The following is a 20,752-nucleotide window of genomic DNA, read 5'->3' as shown; positions in this document are numbered from 1 at the left end:
TTTGAAGTGAGCTCGCTGTGCGCCCCGTCTTCTTGTTCCTGTAGGGTCGTCCTCAAGAACCATCTTCACCGGGTCGTCGTCCGACATTCTTACGACGTGGCCAGCCCACCGCAAACGTCCTATTTTTGCGGTATGCGCGATGGATGGTTCTTCCAGCAGCTGATGCAACTCATGGTTCATTCGCCTGAACCACGTTCCGTCTTCCATCTGCACGCCATCATAGATGGTACGCAACACCTTTCGTTCGAAAACTCCAAGGGTGCGTTGGTCCTCCACGAGCATAGTCCAGGTTTCGGGGCCGTAGAGGACCACCGGTCTAATCAGCGTCTTCTCGATAATCAACTTCGTGCGGCGGAGAATTTTGTTCCACCGGAGCGTCCTATGGAGTCCAAAGTTGGCACGATTTCCCGACAAGATCCGTCTTTGATTTCTCTGCTAGTATCATTGTCGGCGATTACCAGTGAGCCCAAATACACGAATTCGTCGACCATCTCGATTTCGTCACCGTCATTCCGAACTCGGGATGGGAGGTCCGTATTGTCGTCTCTAAAACCTCTTCCTCTCATGTATTTTGTCTTCAAAACGTTGATGGCAAGTCCAATCCTGCTGGCTTCAGCCTTCAATCTGATGTACAGTTCCGACATCGCCTCAAAGTTCCATGCCATTATGTCAATGTCGTCGGCGAAGCCAAGAAGCTGGACGGACTTCCTGAAGATCGTGCCACTCGTGTCTATCTCCGCTCTCCTCATTACACCTTCTAACGCAACGTTGAACAGCAGGCACGATAGACCATCACGTTGCCGTAACCCTCTTCGAGATTCAAAGGGACTCGAGAGTGTCCGTGATACTTGAACAACGCACATCACCCGATCCATGTCGCTTTGACTAATCGTGTTTGCTTATCCGGAAAACCGTACTCGTGCATTATCCGCCATAGCTGATCTCGATCGTTTGTGTCATTTGGCGATTTTAAATCGCTGAACAAATGATGTGTGGGCACGTTGTATTCGCCGCACTTCTGTAAAACATGCCGAATCGCGAATATTTGGTCCGTGGTGGCGCGGGAACCCATGAATCCCGCTTGGTAGTGCCCCACGAACTCCCTTGCAAATTGTGACAATCGGCGGCAAAGAATTTGGGAGAGGACCTTGTAGGCGGCGCTAAGTAGTGTGATCGCGGGGTAGTTGCACCAATCCAACTTGGCACCCTTTTTGTAAATTGGGCAAACGACACCCTCCATCCACTCCTCTGGAAGAATCTCCTCCTCCCAAATTTTGGCGATTACCCAGTGCAGCACTCTAGCCCACTTTCACCACCGTATTTTAATAGCTCGCTGGGTAGTTGATCTACACCTGCAGCTTTGTTGTTTTTCAGCCGATCGATCTCCTTCTTGACTTCTTGGAGATCAAGGGCCGGCAGCCTACCGTCCAAGATCCGTTGCCATGCCGCTTTCGTTCTCTGCTGCTTCACCGTTGAGGTGCTCGTCATAATACTGCTTCCACCTCTCAATCCCCTCACACTCGTTCGTAAGAAGGGTGCCGTCTAAGTCCCTGCACATATCGGCTTGTGGAACGTAGCATTTGCGCGAACTGTTCAGCTTCTCGTAGAACTTCCGTGTGTCGTTTACGCGGTACAGTTTTTCCATCGCTTCGCGATCTCGTTCCTCCTGTTGGCGCTTCTTTCCCTGGAGGACCGAGGTTTGCCTGTTCCGTGCTTGTTTGTATCGCGCCACTTTCTGTCTCGTTCCGTGCTGCTGCATCCTCGACCGTGCTGCATTCTTCTCGTCTATTAACTGCTTACATTCGTCATCGAAACAGTCGTTTCCTCGATTCAGAATCGCTGTACCTAGTGAAGTCTCATCGGCCGTTGGTGCAGTCAATTGGCGTGATACGCTGGATGGAAACGATTTGAATCAGGTAGTTTCGGCGTTCCACGAGGCCATATATGAAATTCTTCGCTGCAATGTTCCTAAAAAACGTACCACTAAAAAGCAGATTATAAGTATCCGTTGTGGAACGCTGAGCTTGGTCGGCTGAAGCAACGTAAGCGATTCTTTCGTCACAGGACAACAAAGCTATTCTTCGACAAATTGAGCTGCAATATGAAACAGCCCGGAACAGTGCATTCGGCGAGTATCTCATCCAAGTCCAATGCAACCTGCGGAATAATCCCTCGACATTCTGGAAGTTTATAAATAGCAGAATACGCTCCGAGGGTATTCCAAAAAATGTTTATCTGCGAGACAAATGTTCACAGTCCACAGCGAGTCGGTAGGTCTTTTTTGCAGATCACTTCCGAGATGTATTTACCAGCCCTCCTGTCTATCCATCACAAGACTACCTTGAAACATTGCCAACCTATAACATCAGCTTCCCCGCCCTAACATAAACGATGCCGATGTTCTGAGAGCTTTGTCCAGCGTTGTCCGTCGAAAGGGCCAGGTCCACATTGCTTGCCGCCTTTGTTCATAAAATATTGCGCCCGAGCGCTTTCTGTACCAGAAAGCATTATTTTCAAGCGCTCAATCACGGAAAATGTTTTCCCTATTGTGTGGAAAGAAGCTGCTATAGTTCCTAACCATAAGGAAATACTCATAATATTGAAAACTATAGAGGGATCTCGCTTCTGAATTGTCTGGTCAAAGTTCTGGAAAAGATTGTTTACAATGCGATGTACGCTGCATCTTCGCACATAATTGATGAACGTCTGCACGGCTTTGTAAAGAAACGCTCGGCCGCTTCGAACTTGATGACGTACACAAGTTTTCTAGCTCCAGCCATCGAGAAGCGCCAGCACGTTGATGCAATTTATTTTGATTTCGCTAAAGCATTCGACAAGGTGCCGCGCAACATAGCGTTTATGAAATTGCAGCGACTAGAATTTCCTCCGTGGATAACCAGATGGCTACAATCTTACCTTTCTGAATGATCCGCTTTTGTTAGAATCGGCACCACATGCTCAAGCGTATTTGAAACGCTAACCGGTGTCCCTCAAGGAAGTCACCTAGGGCCACTTATCGTTCTATTATTCATCAACGGTCTCTGAATCCGCGTAAAGTTTGGAAAACTGCTCTACGCTGATGATCTGAAAATCTTTCGCTCAATTGCATCGGGACTCGATTCAGCTGTGCTCCAAGAGGATATAGTCAATATTGAAGATTGGTGCTCGCTGAATAGAACGCAGATCAACGTCGATAAATGTAAGGTGATAAGTTTCGGGAACTCGACAACTCTAAAGCGCTGCGAATATACCCTTCAAGCGTGTGTCATCGAAAGCGTGGAATATATCGGTGACCTATGAGTGTAATTTGACAGAAAACTTCGCTTTGCCGACTACATCACAGCGACAACGGCTAAAGCTTTTGCAACATTGGGTTTTTTGAAACGAAACACTACTGATTTCGAGGATTACTACAATCTAAAATCTATATACTGCGTACTGGTCCGGAGGTACAAGTATGGGCGACGTACAACACCGTGCAAAGCATTCGATTGGAGCGTGTTCAAAGAAGCTTTAAACGGTTTGCTTTAAGAAAACTGCCATGGAACGACCCTATCGGTCTGCCACCGTATAATGATAGATGTATGCTGCTGCATTTACCAACGCTTGAGTCACGTCGTACCTTCTTGCAAAGTGTTAAGACGCGTGCACTCCGAGAATGGCCGTGGTGATGTCACCATATATTAAATTCAACGCGACTTAAACAATATAAAAGATTTATTCATCGAGGTTAAAATACACGAGTATTACTAAAGACTGACTCAAGTCGTGGCGCTAAAAATGCTGACGTGGCATCCGTTGCAATGACAGCCCAGCTGTCACAGAGGAACCCAGTAAGAAAGCGACACGGGCGTATTGACCGTGCTCCCAGCTCAGTTCCAGTTGTCCCAATATCTCCCCTTAATAACACTCGTACAGGTTGAGCCGTATGGGTGCCCTTCTAACACGGGAAGAGCGCCTAGGCAACGGAGCTGCTGGTGTGCTGGTATTCGCTGATTCGAAGCTGGAAGACGTTGAAGATGTAGACGATGACGACGTGTTTGAGTTGACAGCCGGAATACGATATGCCACCTGAGACGGGGACAATGATGGTTCCTGTTGAACAACCCTCAGTACCGGTGGATCTGCAGACTGTGAAGTTCTGGTAGGTGATGTTGATGATGACCCAGGCAAATCCCAGGCGTCGAGCAGTACGTTCAATGGCAACGGCCTGTGCTTGGCTGACTGACTACATTTTTCTGTACTACCCGCACTGGTGGGAGATCGGGTTCTGAGTTGATTTATGTGTGATCGAACTAGACGACGGTTCTGAAGCAAGACGTTGTACATTACGTTACCAAGCTTCTCGACAATGGTACCGGCAATCCAGCTCCAGACATTTTTGCAATAAATTTTTGCACATACAGTATCGTTTTGTTTGAATGACCTTGTTTGCGGTGTCTGCTCTGTTGGTTCTGACGGGCGTTGTGGTGGCGGACGCAGTAGCTCAAGGCACGTCCGAATTCGACGATTGAACATTATCTCTGAAGGGGATAGTCCGTCTGGTGCTGACCGATTTCGAGTGCTTCGGTAAGTTAACAGAAACGTATCCAATGCTTCTTCCATTGAACCTCTTCCCTCTCGTATTTTTTTAACCGTGCGCTTGAACGTATCTACGAAACGTTCTGCCTGACCATTGGATTGAGGGTGGAATGGCGCAGTAGTAATGTGTTCAATACCATTTGCGATGCAAAATTCCGCAAACTCCGCACTCGTGAATTGGGCACCGTTGTCCGACACCAATGTTTCTGGCATACCCATGCGGGCAAAGAGACTGCGCAGCATTTTGATAGTAGCTGTGCTGGTGATGCGGCGTGTTTGGATAATCTCTGGCCATTTCGAGTGCGAATCCACCACGAGTAAATAGTAGTCACCATCTATGGGTCCAGCATAATCGACGTGAACTCGTTGCCATGTATGGGTGGGCTTAGGCCAGGGAACTGGTGGCACGTGTGCTGGTGATTTAGCAGCAGATGCACAGTGGGAACACCTTTTTACAAAATCAGCGATCTCGCCATCAAGGGTCGGCCAATAAACGTAACTACGCGAAATTGCCTTCATTCGCTGAATTCCGGGATGGCCTTGATGTAATTGATCGAGACATCGCTTACGCAGCTGATGTGGAATGACAAGCCGCTCTCCGAAAAGGATACACCCCTGTACAGTCGTAAGAGATTCGCGCCGGTTGAAGAACCTTACCAACTCGCGATCTGCTTCTGAGGGCAATATTTTTGGCCAGCCTTCTTGGACGAAACGGAAAGCTCCCTAGAACAGGGTCCGTTCGAGTACCTTGCTGGACATCTCTAAAACAGAGCGGAAAAACTGCGAACGATTCAAATGCTACTGACCTGACAACATCTTCGAGCGAAATAGCTGCGATTACATAATCTTCTTCTGGTGAAGATGGCGGTTGATAAGTCGAGATAAAATGTCGGCATTGCCAAACTTGTTTGTAGCCACGTACTCAATGGTAAAGTCGTACATTAGCAGCGTTAGTGCCCAGCGATGGAGACGATTGGCTGTGTAGACCGGGATTCCTTTTTTTGAACCGAAAATTCGGAGTAATGGAGCATGGTCTGTTTGGAGTCGAAATCGGCGACCAAAAATCATGCGATGAAACTTCGTAACTGCGAATATTACGGCTAGTCCTTCACGATCAGGTTGGCTGTAATTGCGCTCCGCCGGTGCCAATGCTCTGGATGCGTGTTGGACGACCTTCAATGATCCGTCCGGGAACCGATGGCAAATCGTTGCTCCTAGGCCAACTGAAGATGCATCAGCTGACACAATGACCTCTAACTTTGGATTATAGTGGGTCAGGAGGAGATCCGATGATAGAATCTGCTTAAATTTATCAAAAGCAGTCTGACACTCCGTTGTCCAATTGAAATTGGCTTCTGACTTCAGCAACTCATCCAGAGGGTATCGAAGTGCTCGCATATTCGGAACGAACTTTCCATAAAAATTTATGGCTCCAAGGAAAGAACGAACTTCAGATACATTCATCGGTGCAGGCATGAGCTTGATAGCTTCTATTTTTGACGGGTCAGGGCGGATTCCGTGCTGATCGAGTAAATGGCCCAGATATTTTATCTGAGAACGTCCGAACGAACATTTTTCCAACCGAACTGTAAATCCAAACTCCTGAAGACGTTGGAACAATGCCTATCCGCCAATGCTCTTCTTCGTTTTCTCCGCCTACAATGATGTCATCGATGTAACCGCACTTGTGCTTGAGACCTGCTAACATGGTGTCCACAAGCTGTTGGAATGCTCCTGGTACAGCTTTCACGCCGGGCGCAAGACGATTTACTTTGTATATGCCCCGATGTGTATTGATGGATAGAAGCATACTAGTTGTCTCATCGACGCCAACCTGAAGATATTATTCCGACATGTCGATGATGCTGAACACTGTACAGTTGGTAAGCTTTACGAAAATGTCCTGCGGCAACGGTATCGGGTATTGATGCGGCTGGAGTGCGTCGTTCAGTCCTGTAGAATAGTCGCCGCAAATCCGAATACTACCATTAGCCTTCCGGACAACCACGATTGGAGCGGCCCAGTCCGAGTAGTCGACTGGTGTGATGATGCTCATACGTTCAAGTCGGTCCAGTTATTCATCGACGGTTTGATATGTTGCGTATGCCACTGGACGTTTTGGTCGAAACACAGGTTTCTGACCTGGTTTCAAGTCGAGCTTTACCGTTGCTTTTGTACACCGTCCCAAAGTTGTACTGAAGACTTGAGGAAAATCAGCTTTGAGTTTGTCAACCATAGTGTTGGAATTGTTGATTTGGTTGCAAAACACTTTCATCGGAACCGAATCGAGTTGGAAAGTTTCTATTAAATCTAGTCCCAGGATGTGAAGATTTTGCGCCGCCACGAAAATTATACCCGGGTGAGTTACGCCGTTGATGCTAATCGAACAATCAAATTCCGAGAGTAATTTCAGTGGATCTCCAGATGCTGCTTTCGCTGTCACTGATGGTAACCTGGTCGGCGGCTTTCCGAACTGCTCCCATGTATCTGCGGATATCACGGTTATGTCGCTAGCAGTATCAAACTGCAACTGCACTGGAATACCGTTCAGCTCGATCGGGACAAATTTCCTGCGACGCTGCACCGCGTTTACGGAAACGGTTACCGTTTTTGTACTCACCGCCATTATGTTTGATTTACTTTTAAAATGGCGCCTAGGAGGCTTTCTTGAACTCGAACAGTAGCCTTCTTTGTGTCCATACTTACTGCATTCTGAGCACTGGTGGTTTTTGAATCTGCAGTCCCGCGCGTAGTGCATCGTCCCGCAGTTCCAACAAGGACTTGGTGGCTCCTTTTTGTTCCCGGAGGCAGATTTGTGCGGTTTCGGAGCGATCTCACGGCTCTGCTGATGATGTTTCCGGAACCGTTGCTGCTTTCTGATTATGTTGACCGAGTTTCCCGTTCCTTCGATCATGGCGGTGTCGTGTCGAAGATTCATTATACGCTGGCACTCGGACGATAGTTGTTCAAGCGTTACATCTGTCCTCTCCTCGATTCTACTCAGCAGCCTTGTTCGAATTTCTGTGTCCGCTTCCGACTTTAAGCCACACACGAAGATTAATGACTTGAATTGTTCTTCAGACAAACTTCCAAGCTCAAACTCCACACAACTTTTGTTGGCCCGGCACGCATATGTTACGTAATCTTCGGTCGGACCCTTGGAAACTTGCAGGCAGCGATAGCGTCTACTAATGACCGACTCAGCTGCACCAAACAAGCACTTCAGTTTGGCCACCGTCTCTTGAAACGTAAACTCCTTAGGCGTTATAGCGCTCGTGTTCAGCCAAACCTAGCTTTCTTATTAGTAGCCTGACTTTAGCCGGATCGTCCAACCGGGAGGCGTCATTTGCGAAAAGTTCTTCGTGCCGCGAGTACCATGTAGCGAAGGTTATATTGTTTCCTGCATCATACTGGAACTCTTTGACGTTAGCTGCTAATGAATCGAGGATGACTTCTGGACTGGACGGAACTTGCACGTGTATGTTGCGAAGAGCAGCTCCCTACTGCTGGATAAACCCTCGTTGTTGCTCCTGAGCCTCTTGGTGGTTGTGAAGAAGCTGGTTAGTTACGAGCTGTTGTTGCTTCAGCTGTTCTAGCATTTGTAGGATTAACGCATCTATTGGAATATGCGCTTGCTGGCCTACTTGGTGATGCATATTGGCTGCTGCACCTAACCTCTCTTGACCGTTCTCCATTGGCATGGGCAGCTTCCTTTTTTTCCCCGCGTGGGAGGCGCGATTTTGTTTTCGTTGATTAAACGTTTAATAATCAAAACCGCGCACCTTCGTCGCCACTGTTAAGACGCGTGCACTCCGAGAATGGCCGTGGTTATGTCACCATATATTAAATTCAACGCGACTTAAACAATATAAAAGATTTATTCATCGAGGTTAAAATACACGAGTATTACTAAAGACTGACTCAAGTCGTGGCGCTAAAAATGCTGACGTGGCATCCGTTGCAATGACAGCGCAGCTGTCACAGAGGAGCCCAGTAAGAAAGCGACACGGGCGTATTGACCGTGCTCCCAGCTCAGTTCCAGTTGTCCCAATACAAAGAATGTTCATTTTCGATACATTGTCGAGCAACATCCCGATATTTACTCAAGGATTAATTTGTTTGTTACTCCTCGTGTTATAAAAAACCGACCGCTTTATGGATTCCTAGGTACCATACAGCATACAGCCAGAATAATCCGGTAGATAAGTGTTTCCGAAAATTTAACGAAACTGCCGAATTCTTCGACTATCATATTACTAAATCTAGTTATAAGTCAGCGGTTATAAACTTTTAACACCATAACAATAAGTCATTTACATTTAATTTGTACGGTTTCTGCCGAAAATCGAATAAATAAATAAATAAATCAGCACTGGTCCTTCGGAATCGGACACCGGAGTCCCGGAAGTAATGTTTAAATGGCCATATGGGTCCAAAACGGCATCTTTGCTCTTCCATCAGTCTTATTTCGTCCAGGAAATGTGATAGTAATGACCTCTATATCGGAATTGGCCCTCCGGAACCGGACACCGGAATTCCTGGACCGATGCTGAAATGGCCAATGTGTCAAAAATGGCATCCTTGCTCTTCCATCAGGCTTATTTCGTCAAGGAAGTGTGATTTGATGTGCCGCGTGATGGATGTGGCCTCTAAACCGGGATTAGTTCTCAGAACCGGACACCGGAGTTCCGGAACTGATGTCGAAATGGTCATTTGTGACCAAAATTACATCTTTGCTCTTCCGTCACTCTGATTTAATCGAGAAAATGTGATTTGATGTGTCGCATGATAAGAATGGCCTTTAAATCTGGTACTGGTACTCCGGAACTGGACACCGGAGTTCCAGAACTGATGTTGAAATGGCCATGTGTGTCTAAAATAACGTCCTTGCTCTTCCGTCAGTCTTATTTCGTCGAGGTAATATGATTTGATGTGTCGCATGATGGAAATGATCTCTAAATCTGAACTAGTCCTCCGGAACCGGACATCGGAGTTTCCGGTAACCTAACATCCGGCAATGTAAGCGGAGATGTAAGGTTAAGAAATTGAAGGATTCCTGTATGATTTCAAGTGAAAAAATTGAAGTTTTCACCCGTTTTCATTCATAAACATCAAAGTCAGATATGGATTTCTTTAGAAAATACGAGGTGTGCAGTACATTTTTGGCAATTTCTTCCGATTGGCCACCTGTATCCCTATTTCTCGATGATCATTTGATAGTGCAACTATTTCTTTAAATATAACAGTTTTTCGATTGAAAATTGATTCACTGTGTCAAAAGATATAACCAAAACTATAACGATTGTAATAGTAGTGCAGTGGTGACATCCATCTTTATCCAATGCAAACACAGCCTATATTTTGCATAAATATAAATTCATGCATGTAGAAATAGTTCCTAGATACCGTATCCCTCGGCATGATACTGTACCTTGACGTGGTCCGGGGGATTTTCCACCAAAGCAGTATTACAGTGATGATATCACATAGAAACTTGGGATACGATTATTTTATTTTTAGTTAAGCTACATTGTGATCTAAAAGCACGATAGTACCTCGTTGATAAAATGATCGTGATAGCATTCACAAATTTGCAAACGCTAACCCACAGGCGCCCGTGTTCGCGCGGTCACGGGTCGATCACGTCCGGAAGTCTGCTCCATGGCCGCACGATTACGGAACCGAAACTACTCGCGAACGTCATCATACGCAACATACATAGGCCCACGCGATCGAATACGCTACCATACAAATATCTGAGTCCCTTGTCATGAATTGGCAGGGGCGAACATGCAAATGCGATCGTCCACCAATACATCCAAAATCTCGAATACGCGAAAGTGATATAGAAGAACCCACTCACTTTTAGCATCTGAGCCATACTGCGAAAATTAAGTATCAAATTCACGGTCCGCGCGCGATCATCTAAGAACACACGCGTTACCGGACAAACGCTCGAGCCCCTCGTGATGATGCATGCGATCGTAACGTCCCTGTGTTCGCATATGTCTGTACCGAACAACAAATATCATTTAAAATCACGATCCGCTGCAATTGATCTCGTCTGCAATTGTAGCGAGTGATTCTGACGGGTAGCTCTTCCGACACCCTAGCTCTGAAGCTTCAGTAGAGCAACTGTCGAAAAACATCCACACACTCCACGGACAAACCACCACAATAGGACTCACAATCACACATATACATACAAAATCACACGTAATTACAGGTATTCGTCTGGCAACCGGGTGAAGTACATCTCAAACGCAGAACTTATCATTTCAATGATGGCCTTGGATCTGTGTTCAAGGCACCATAGCTTCGTCCGTTAGGTCAAGGATGTATGAAACCCACTAACCACCACCCTCGGCCCTAGCTGCCCATAAAGGGAAAAAATATAAATTCATGCATGTAGAAATAGTTCCTAGGCACCGTATCGTCGGGCAGCGACATTCTAACAAAAAACGATAGACCTATATTTCCCTTGAAAATAACTAACACCACAAGGCCGAAACGTCGGGCAGTAAACAACCATCGTTTTGCTCTAAAAGACAGACAGCTGTTTTCAAATAACTCAAAATCTCACCATCCCAGTCGTTTGAAGATATAACCAAAAATATGCAACAAAGTCGTCCCAGTATTTTAAGGGTTAACTTTCAATATAGAGACATGACGCTTTCTCCGGAATTTTCGAAAAATGCGCTCAACAATATACATTCGTGCAAGAAATATACATATTTGATAGAAAATAGCCAGCATGTGAGCGGCCCTCACCTTCAGGAACGACTGTTTGGGCCGAAACGTCAACGTACAATACAATCCAACTAAAAACAGCATTATATCGAGTTCACCGGTATGTGAGCTATAACATAAAATTTACTGATTGCGAATCGATAGACTACTTTTTCTTAAAACTTCGGAAAATGAACGAGAAAACTCGAATTTCCATAAGACAGCGTAGGGTTACCCCCTTTTTGGACGCCAGCTAGTACTGGGGTTACCTCCATGTCGGCTTTGACTGCTAATAGCAAAAAATCTGAAAAATTATTTTCAAATTTCTCAAATGGCGGTCCACGTGGATTAATTAGAGCTATTAAAAAAAATGCAAAAATGTCAATTTCGAAGAAAATGTGGGTTAGCTCTTTTTGGACGCCAGCCATTCATTTGTAAAACCTTTTTGAGCGAGCAGGCAAGGATTGAGATGAATAAGGGATTGTCTACCGAACTAGTTCCGATAAGTTCGATACTTTGCTGGTATTTTGAAATTATCGGGCGTACAACATAATATTCGTAATGATACTTTTCGGGTTTATTAAATTCTCATTTTAATGTAGAATACATTTAAGGTTTCAATATAGGGGTCCCGTTTCAAAATATCGGCTGCGGTGCCGCGTCAGATTTTGAACGTTAATAACTTTTATCATACTTAACAGAATGATTTGATTTTTAGGCCAATTTGTTGCAAATATGTTCCTCTATGCTGTATTAAAATTTGAAGTATGTATAACATGTACTAATAACAAAAAAAATGTGTTTTGAAAAATCTTTCGAAAACGACTCGGAAAAGTGAAAATTTTCAGCCCATCCCGCACAGAGCCGTCGTTATGGTAGACCAACCGAACAATAAAATAATGAAAAGTTTATATATAGGTCCACTACATGTTTGTTCGTATGGTTATTCGCATTGGGTTGCTTGACGAGAGCACTTGGTGGGGGAAAGACTGCATATTCCTTTGGTTAGGCCATTAGAAGCCGGACGGAAAGGAAAGGCTCATGCACGGCACGAGAACGAGCGAGAAAGCGATAGTAGTGCATATTAGCGCGATTATATAAATATCTGTCGGTCGGTTTTTCTCATCATTCGTATTCGTTCAAGCACTAGCAAGCAGCCAGTCCATCGAAGAAAAGCAGTGGGCGATGACGACGGCGGAAAAAGTGCCCCAGCTACTGGTGACTCATCGCAACCCGATCAGGAACTGTCGCCCTGCAAGAATTTCGCCCCAACTAAAGGGCAACAGAGTAGGCTATCGTTCGAGCGTCTGGGTCGTGAGATTGTGCAGGACTGCAAAGTCGAGCTACGCTTACAAAGCTCAGTCGTAATGATGCCCCGAGAAGCCAACGATGCCTACTTGGTCGGTTTGTTCGAGAATGCAAAATAGTGCTTTCTAGCTCACCGTGTCCGCGGGGAGTGCGTCTGAATTATGCTCCCGCAATAAAACAATAAACGGTTCTTTACAGAACCAATTAATTGTGTTCTGATAAGAGTTAAACTGAAATTTACATTTTATGGTGTATAACAAATAATTTTCAGAAAGCAATATAAGAAATACGATGTGTGGAAAGAAAGAAAGAGAATTTAAATTATCCTCTCTCGCTCGTTTTCGTGCACTGCTTTTCCATTCCTTTCTGCTGCTACTACCATCATAACTAAAACGAATGTGCGTGTTCCCCCACCATCTCATGACCAGTGTTGCCACAATTGCATGTCGCTATTACAATTTGAATTATTTTATTGATCCTCTCTAGTATTGATAAAATATAGAACGTGCAAAGTACACTAGTCGCATGCTTTTATTCGAACTTTTTGGCAGCCTCCGTTGATTAACTGCATAAATCGATTTGTTTGTGCAGCTCCTTGCTAGTAGCAAACTAAATAGCCTTTATCAGCGCTAACAAATAACACGAAAGAATTTAAATTTGTGAAAATCTTTTCCTTCCTTCTTTTCAAATCTGCAACATTCTTTGAAAATATTGTTTGAATGTTGTTATTGAAAAACTGAACATGCAAGTTTGCTAGCACTGGCCACTAGATTGAAGGCGATGGAAAGACAGAATATTCGTTTTGGTTATGCTAGTATTGGTAGCCGAACGGAAAGGAAAGGCGCAGGAATGGCACGAAAACGAGCGAGAGAGCGATAGTAGTGCTTTCTCGTGTGTTCATATATGAATATTGGTCGGTCGGTTTTACTCATCATTCGTATTCGTTCAAGCACTAGCAAGCAGCCAGTCCACCGAAGGAAAGCAGTTGGCAATAGCGACGGACGGAAAAAGTGCCCCAGCTACTGGTGACTCATCGGAACTGTCGCCCTGCAAGAATTTCGCCCCAACTAAAGGGCAACTAATCCGTAGGCTATCGTTCCAGCGTCTGGTTCGTGAGATTGTACAGGACTGCAAAGTCGAGCTACGCTTACAAAGCTCAGTCGTAATGATGCCCCGAGAAGCCAACGATGCCTACTTGGTCGGTTTGTTGGAGGATGCAAAATAGTGCTTTCTGGCTCACCGTGTCCGCGAGGAGTGCGTCTGAATTATGCTCCCGCAATAAAACAGTAAACGGTTCTTTTCAGGACCAATTAATTATGTTCTAATAAGAGTTAAACTGAAATTTACATTTTATGGTGTATAACAAATAATTTTCAGAAAGCTATATAAGAAATACGATGTGTGGAAAGAAAGAAAGAGAATTTAAATTATCCTCTCTCGCTCGTTTTCGTGCACTGCTTTTCCATTCCTTTCTGCTGCTAATACCATCATAACTAAAACGAATGTGCGTGTTCCCCCACCATCTCATGGCCAGTGTTGCCACAATTGCATGTCGCTATTACAATTTGAATTATTTTATTGATCCTCTCTAGTATTGATAAAATATAGAACGTGCAAAGTACACTAGTCGCTTGCTTTTATTCGAACTTTTTGGCAGCCTCCTTTGATTAACTGCATAAATCATTAGATTTAAATTAACGTCTCGAAGTGAAGTCACGATGCTCCGGTTATGTTACAGACATTACCCACCCATCTTTTTTTTTAGTTTAGTAGAGCGAATACGAACTACTATCGCTCTCTCGCTTGCTCGTTTTCGGGCCATGCGCCTTTTCTTCCTTTTCTGCTACTAATACTAGCATAATCAAAACGAATGTGCGTCTTCCCACCATCCATTTAGTGAGCAGTGTTGCCAAACGCATTTTCAGTTTTTCATCAATAACATTTCAACAATATTTTCAAAGAATGCTGTAGATTCGAAAAAAGAAAAATAGTTGGTGATGGAAAAGAATTTCCAATTAGAATTTTTAACCATAATTATAACGAATCATTTGAAAATTTCACATGCAAACGTAATTTCGTTGCATATCATTAGATTTGGATTAACGTCACAAGTGTAGTTACGACACTCCGGTTATGTCGCAGACATTACCCACCCATCTTTTTTATTGTGACCACGACTAACGGTTTAATATAGACACCCCATTTCAATATTTCTGAAGGAACAGAAGGTCGAGTTTGGAAAGTTTGTAACTTTCATTGTACTTAACCAAATTACACAATGTTCGCACTAATGATTCAGAAATATGACCAGGAATCTTCTATTAGATTTGTAAGTATGTATAATTTACATGAATAAAGAAAAATTGATTTTCAGGAATAAATTATTATCTGTTCTTCCATTGGCCAGTACTACGCGACTTCCTCATGCTAACAATTAATTTCATCGTTAGCCATCTCCCTCACCAAGGCCAACAACGCCAACAAAACCGGTCCTTTTCAGGACCACCATCATTTTTGTAAAGAATAATTTGAAATATTCCTCGCCCAAATCACCTTTTGTCCGAAAATTCCAATGAGTATCAACATATTTGAAGAACGTGTTCTTTATGTATTCTACATCTCTCCGGTTATGTCGCAGACATTACCCACCCATCTTTTTTCACTCGTTCGCAGCATACATGAAGGCTGTTGTGTATAAATCTGATGAATTAGACATTGGAATTTTATTTTAATTTGAAACTGAGCTTTCAAGCGCATTTGATTCTCTGGAACGGAAATCAGCCTAAAGGGGATTTTCTGTGTCATTGAACTCACTAGTAATAATTTCATGTCAATCTTTCTCCAAACAGCTCTGGTGATAGTGTACGATTATCACCCCGGTTCCCAGACGTTACTATCGAAATACTTCATCCCCAGCGCAGAATCAACGAACGGATACACCGATCCCTTCTCCGGCGAAGCACGACCCTTCAGGTACTTGTTCCGAAGTCCTATTTATTATATACTTCCATTACTATATTATTCACGGCTCACTTCCAGTCACAAAAGCTCCCTGCACCGAACGGCTGGCAACGTGTTGCTGCCGGAGAACGAAATCTGGTCAATTATCATCCAGCTAACTGCCGGACTTCGAGCGATCCACCAGGCTGGCCTGGCCTGTCGGTATGTTTAATCCCCGTATTGAGCAGCTCGAGTATGTATTCTATAACACAAATCGGTTTAATTCGATAGAACACTGGACCCGACCAAAATCATTATTACCGGCAAGCGGATACGATTCAGCTGTGTAGCGATATCCGACATCGCCACATATGACCCCAATCAACCGAATCCCCTGTCCGTCGTCAGTCATCATCAACAGGTTTTTTGATCTTGTTTTCTAACTATCGTTTCGTGGCTGAACAGCGAAATTTATCTTTCCGTATATTTTCAGGATGATCTAACGGCACTAGGAAAATTGATACTAGCTCTCGCCTGTCGAAGTTTGCAATCCGTGCAAAGGGACCAGATTCAGAACAGTATTGAGCTAATATCACGGCACTATTCATCGGATTTACGAAATATTATACTGTGAGTCTTCTGGGCTAGTTAACCGTAGATTTCGAATGATTGGTTATTATCGATGCTTTCAGATATCTACTCTCGTCGAGCAACCGACGCTCAGTGACGGAGATAATGCCGATGATCGGTGCCCGCTTCTATGTACAACTTGATGCATTACAAGCTCAATGTGATATCCAGGAGGACGAACTGGCGAAGGAGATGGAGAACGGCCGGCTTTACCGGCTGCTTATCAAACTCGGTACCGTCAACGAACGACCTGAGTAAGTTGAAACGAGAATTTTTTTCCATTGAGTAGTCCTGAGGATACAAAAGAATAATAAAATCTCATCCGCCCATGCGCAGACTTAATCTCGACGTCACGTGGTCGGAAACGGGCGACCGTTACATGCTGAAACTGTTTCGTGACTACCTCTTCCACACTGTAGCGGAAGACGGCCGTCCGTGGCTGAACCAGTCCCACATCGTGCAGTGTCTCAACAAGCTGGACGCGGGCACCATGGAGAAGGTTAGTCATTCTTCTTTGCTCTGTAATCGCGAAACGAATTTTCTTTTCCGCCGCAGGTCCAGCTGATGTCACGTGACGAACAATCAGTATTAGTAGTAACTTATGCTGAACTAAAGCACTGTTTAGAGCAAGCATTTTCCGAACTGGTAACAGCGGCCACCGTGTAGTAGTAGATGCAGCAGTAGGAAGTAGTAGGTGATAGCGGTAGTAGATGGGGGAAGAATTGCACACATGCGCACATGGGCTGTGTCTACTACTCACACTACTCACAAGGCAGAATTTAATTGAGGCTCGAGAGGTGTAATATTTTTTAAGGCGGTAGTAACACTATAATGTAGTGGCACAATGCTTTCAACTGAGAGTAGCAGCTACACTACGTCAATACATTGAAGTGGTAGGTGAGCGAAAGGTTGATGAAGACACAAACACACATACATAAGCACACATACACACACATGCATGAATAAACACAGCAGGTTAAAAGTGGAGAGAGAAAGTGAAAGAATGCAGTTTCTAGAGATACGTTCGTTCGTGATCTTATTTTTTATACACATACACACCCCTACAAAGAACCATTACAAAAGGAAATAAAAGTGAAAAGCAAAGAAGATAGAAAGATACATCATCGTGAAAATAGATATTTACACAAATACAAAGCAGAAGTAATTGTTGAACGAGATTAGTGAGAGAGGAGAATAAATCAACTAAGTAGCGTTAGTAGGCTTTAAAGCAACTAAAAGTGAACAATTGTGCAGATGCGTGAAGTTTAGAGTGAAGTCCTGTGTATCTTGTCTATTTTTTTAAAGTATGATTTGTTAGCTCATGCAGGACAGTAGAAAGTATTACGTGGTTGAACTTGCGTAATAAACGTTGAAGAGGAAATAAAAAATATATCGGTTTTGGAACCAATCAATCGATAAACGCTGTTGAAGATTTTATAATTGAACATATACCGTTCGGTCAGAATTTGCTTAGCAGTTCCGTTACTGTGGGCAGAAATATTTGATAATTTGTTCAAATGAACATTAACTGTTTCTCTGGAATATTAAAGTATCAAAAACAAACGACTTCAGATAACTATGTCGAATTACTCTCAACAACGTTTGTATGGCAAATAAAAAACACGTCTTGCTTGACACTGTTACACTTGATTGCAATAGACTAGAACTGAATCTAAAACTTACATGCACTCAATCGCTGAAGGTGAGATAAAGGGAATATTTTATATACATTGTGTGAATGAGAGATGTGAAAAAATATTCTATTGATAAGAAAAAAAATACTATTATTTCTCTGAGTAATGATAACTGAGAAAATTGTTTGTGATGTTATTTTTTACTACGATATACATTTATTTTTAGAGACCTTTTTGTGCATCTTTATTTCCTGATTACTATTAATATTATTAAAATTATCATTTGCTAGCGTACAAGTTTTCGAGGTTCTCGAGAACGGAATTAATTGAAAGAGAAGAAGAAACGATTGTGTGACGAAACTGCAACAAACATTAATTACTTACCTCGAGCGCTCCTAGGCTTATACAAAAAATATATGTTTTCTCGTAAATTTAGAGGTGTTTTAGAGTTGCTGCTTTGAATTGAGCGCAACGAAACAGGCATATGAACTATAATCGTTGATCGTTTTCGATCAAGCACCTCCCCCTACCCTGCCTATCCTCATAATTTTGGAACAGGAAACAAACTAGAAGCATAAAAAAAATCTCCGGCCACGAAATCACAAATAGTCCGTACTAATATTTTTCTCTTGATTAGTCATTACTCCCTGCATCTGTTTTCTTTTTTCGATTGAAGAACTATTCTTAATCTCTGACGGTATAGCACAGAATAAAAGAGAATCTTTTGACTTGTAACCGCCGCGGCAAGAAGAAAATGAAAAACGTGATTTTAATATGAAACTCATTGAACCGCAGAATAGTTTCTAATTAAAGGCTAGATAAAACAAATCATTGCGTCGAAGCGTACAACAAAAACATAAGATTTTGAGACGTGTGGGAAAGAGACAGAGATCTCACCTAACAAAGGTAAACCAATAGATGTATGAAACTGAATCTGTACGTTACACAGGGAAGCAAACTGGTTTAACTTTCTACACGAGTCAGAGCGAAAGAGCGGGGAGCTATTGACAAACAGAACTAATTAATAGCTTGATTACAGCGACAGCAAACAAATTCATATTCTTCCTGGAGCAAGTAAGAAGCTGCAAGAGAGCAAACGAAAGATAGTATGAGCGAATATGTGTGAAAGTCGTGAAAATGGAGAAATAGTGAAAGACTTTTTACTGTGACAAATAATATTTAAAACAAAGGAGAAACTAAAGTGAACAAAAACTGAGAAACACACATAGGGAAGAGATATATTTGTAATAAAACGAAAACAAAAAGCACAAAAAAATAACGTAACCATTCAAACCAAAAAGTGGTTACGTTCCGTTTGTTGATTTGAGTTCTTTTTTTGAAAGTTGCAATTGCTATCTCAAGTTTTAATAATAATTGTGATCTTACTGAATACCGAATTTCATCAACATCTGCTTCATGATATTTATGTAGAGTTGTGTAAATTATATTTTTTTTATTTTTGCAAATTAAAAGTAAAACTTGACAGTAAACTCTCTTAAGCACTCTTGAACGCTTCTTATTATTTTTTTCTCTAAAGGCAAAACATGGTTTTAAACGCAACCGCCTCTTCCGAGTGTAAAGCACACGCGTCCACTGATCTCACCAATTATATACAGAACTTCTTTTTTACGGCGACATATTGAATTATTATTGAAAATTACGGCTAAATCTTGACCAAAAATCGACGGCTTGCGTGGAGCGTTCTTTCATTGGCAGCATTCAAACGAACGAAGAAAAAGAAAAAGAAAACACAAATCAACAAAACAACACGAGTGGATTATGGATGGTTTATTATTGTATGAAAAAGAAATAAATGAAAAACCCCAGAAAAAAATGTTAAAACTGAAAAAGGGACGCGACAGTGTTCCGCTGAAAAACACGAATAAAATGAAGAAAATTTATGTTTCATATATCGTAAGCGTTCATTCGTGATCCGAAATGGCCCTGTGATTGGGGAGCTTTCCGTAAACCCTATGGGTGTGGTAAAAAACTTGGACCGGTAAAGAAAAATCGGATTTTGGACAATATAATAACATTTAATTTATAGACCAAGCTTTCTAGTTAAATTTTGCCATTATTATAACTTTTCTAAACTGCCCATATATGCATAAGTGTCCCATATTGAAAAACAGCAAGCCGAGAAAAACGCTGTTCAAGATTTACATTTTCATTGAGCCTTATGGATGGAACAACCATGTTGTGGTATTTTTTCGATATTTTCTGAACAAACCTGGTAATCTTATTTGTGTATTATGATTCAGTGGTGATACAGAATACTATCCAACAGATATCTCATTTTCGACAAAATTCCATCTGGGACTCTTATGCGTATATGGGCAGTAAAGTACGCATACAAATGTAGCGAAGGCAGTGGTCTTAATCATATCAACGAGAACATTTCAAAAGGGCCATAAACTAAATGTAAACAAATCAAAAAGATGCATGATTCAAACAAACATTAGCAAAGCTATCTATATACCGAAATGTTTATGTTTATTTTAAAAATCTTTCCAAAAAACTGATTTTCGTAAAGGCACAAAAGCAAAATACGTGACTTCAATTTTTTCGAATGATCACACCTTTTACTTCCATACTAAAAATAAGGGATTATATGGTTGGAAGAGCATAATAAACGATCACTATTATATGCCCTATTTTTTTTTTAGTTTCTATTTATTGGTCGTATTGTATCTCATAACAACTTAAACTACTAGTTTTAGTTCCCGTACACGGTGTCTTTTTTTAACAACTTTATGCAAAAAAATTCAGCATCTCTGAAACTTCAGGATATGAAAGAATGGGCTTTCCCCTTTCATTTGAAACCAAAATCAAAATAATCCGTCGGGGGGTCTAGAGCAACTTTTTTTTTTTGAAGTTTTTTTTCGTGAAAACATAGATTTTACAATGGAACTAGTTCATATTTCTGCCCC

The 20,752-nt window shown here is 42.6% G+C and overlaps 1 protein-coding gene across 5 annotated transcripts in view; it reads left to right on the top strand.

The window, feature by feature from the left end:
* Nucleotides 1-19,732, top strand: part of LOC131692609 (PAN2-PAN3 deadenylation complex subunit PAN3) — a 109,303-nt gene extending 89,571 nt beyond the window's left edge. For all 5 annotated transcript variants that reach the window (XM_058979764.1, XM_058979763.1, XM_058979765.1 and 2 more), the window contains 7 exons: nt 15,468-15,591; nt 15,658-15,780; nt 15,850-15,979; nt 16,052-16,188; nt 16,251-16,442; nt 16,525-16,687; nt 16,744-19,732. In XM_058979764.1, the coding sequence (XP_058835747.1) occupies nt 15,468-15,591; nt 15,658-15,780; nt 15,850-15,979; nt 16,052-16,188; nt 16,251-16,442; nt 16,525-16,687; nt 16,744-16,854 (980 nt within the window). In that variant the 3' untranslated portion in view covers nt 16,855-19,732. The remainder of the gene's footprint in view (nt 1-15,467; nt 15,592-15,657; nt 15,781-15,849; nt 15,980-16,051; nt 16,189-16,250; nt 16,443-16,524; nt 16,688-16,743) is intronic.
* Nucleotides 19,733-20,752: the final 1,020 nt, after the last annotated feature.

This window comes from Topomyia yanbarensis, chromosome 3 (assembly GCF_030247195.1).
Source record: "Topomyia yanbarensis strain Yona2022 chromosome 3, ASM3024719v1, whole genome shotgun sequence".
Classification (NCBI taxonomy): Eukaryota; Metazoa; Arthropoda; class Insecta; order Diptera; family Culicidae; genus Topomyia; species Topomyia yanbarensis.
The sequence above is the reverse complement of the archived record's forward strand: the minus strand, read 5'-3'. Positions and strand labels throughout refer to the sequence as shown.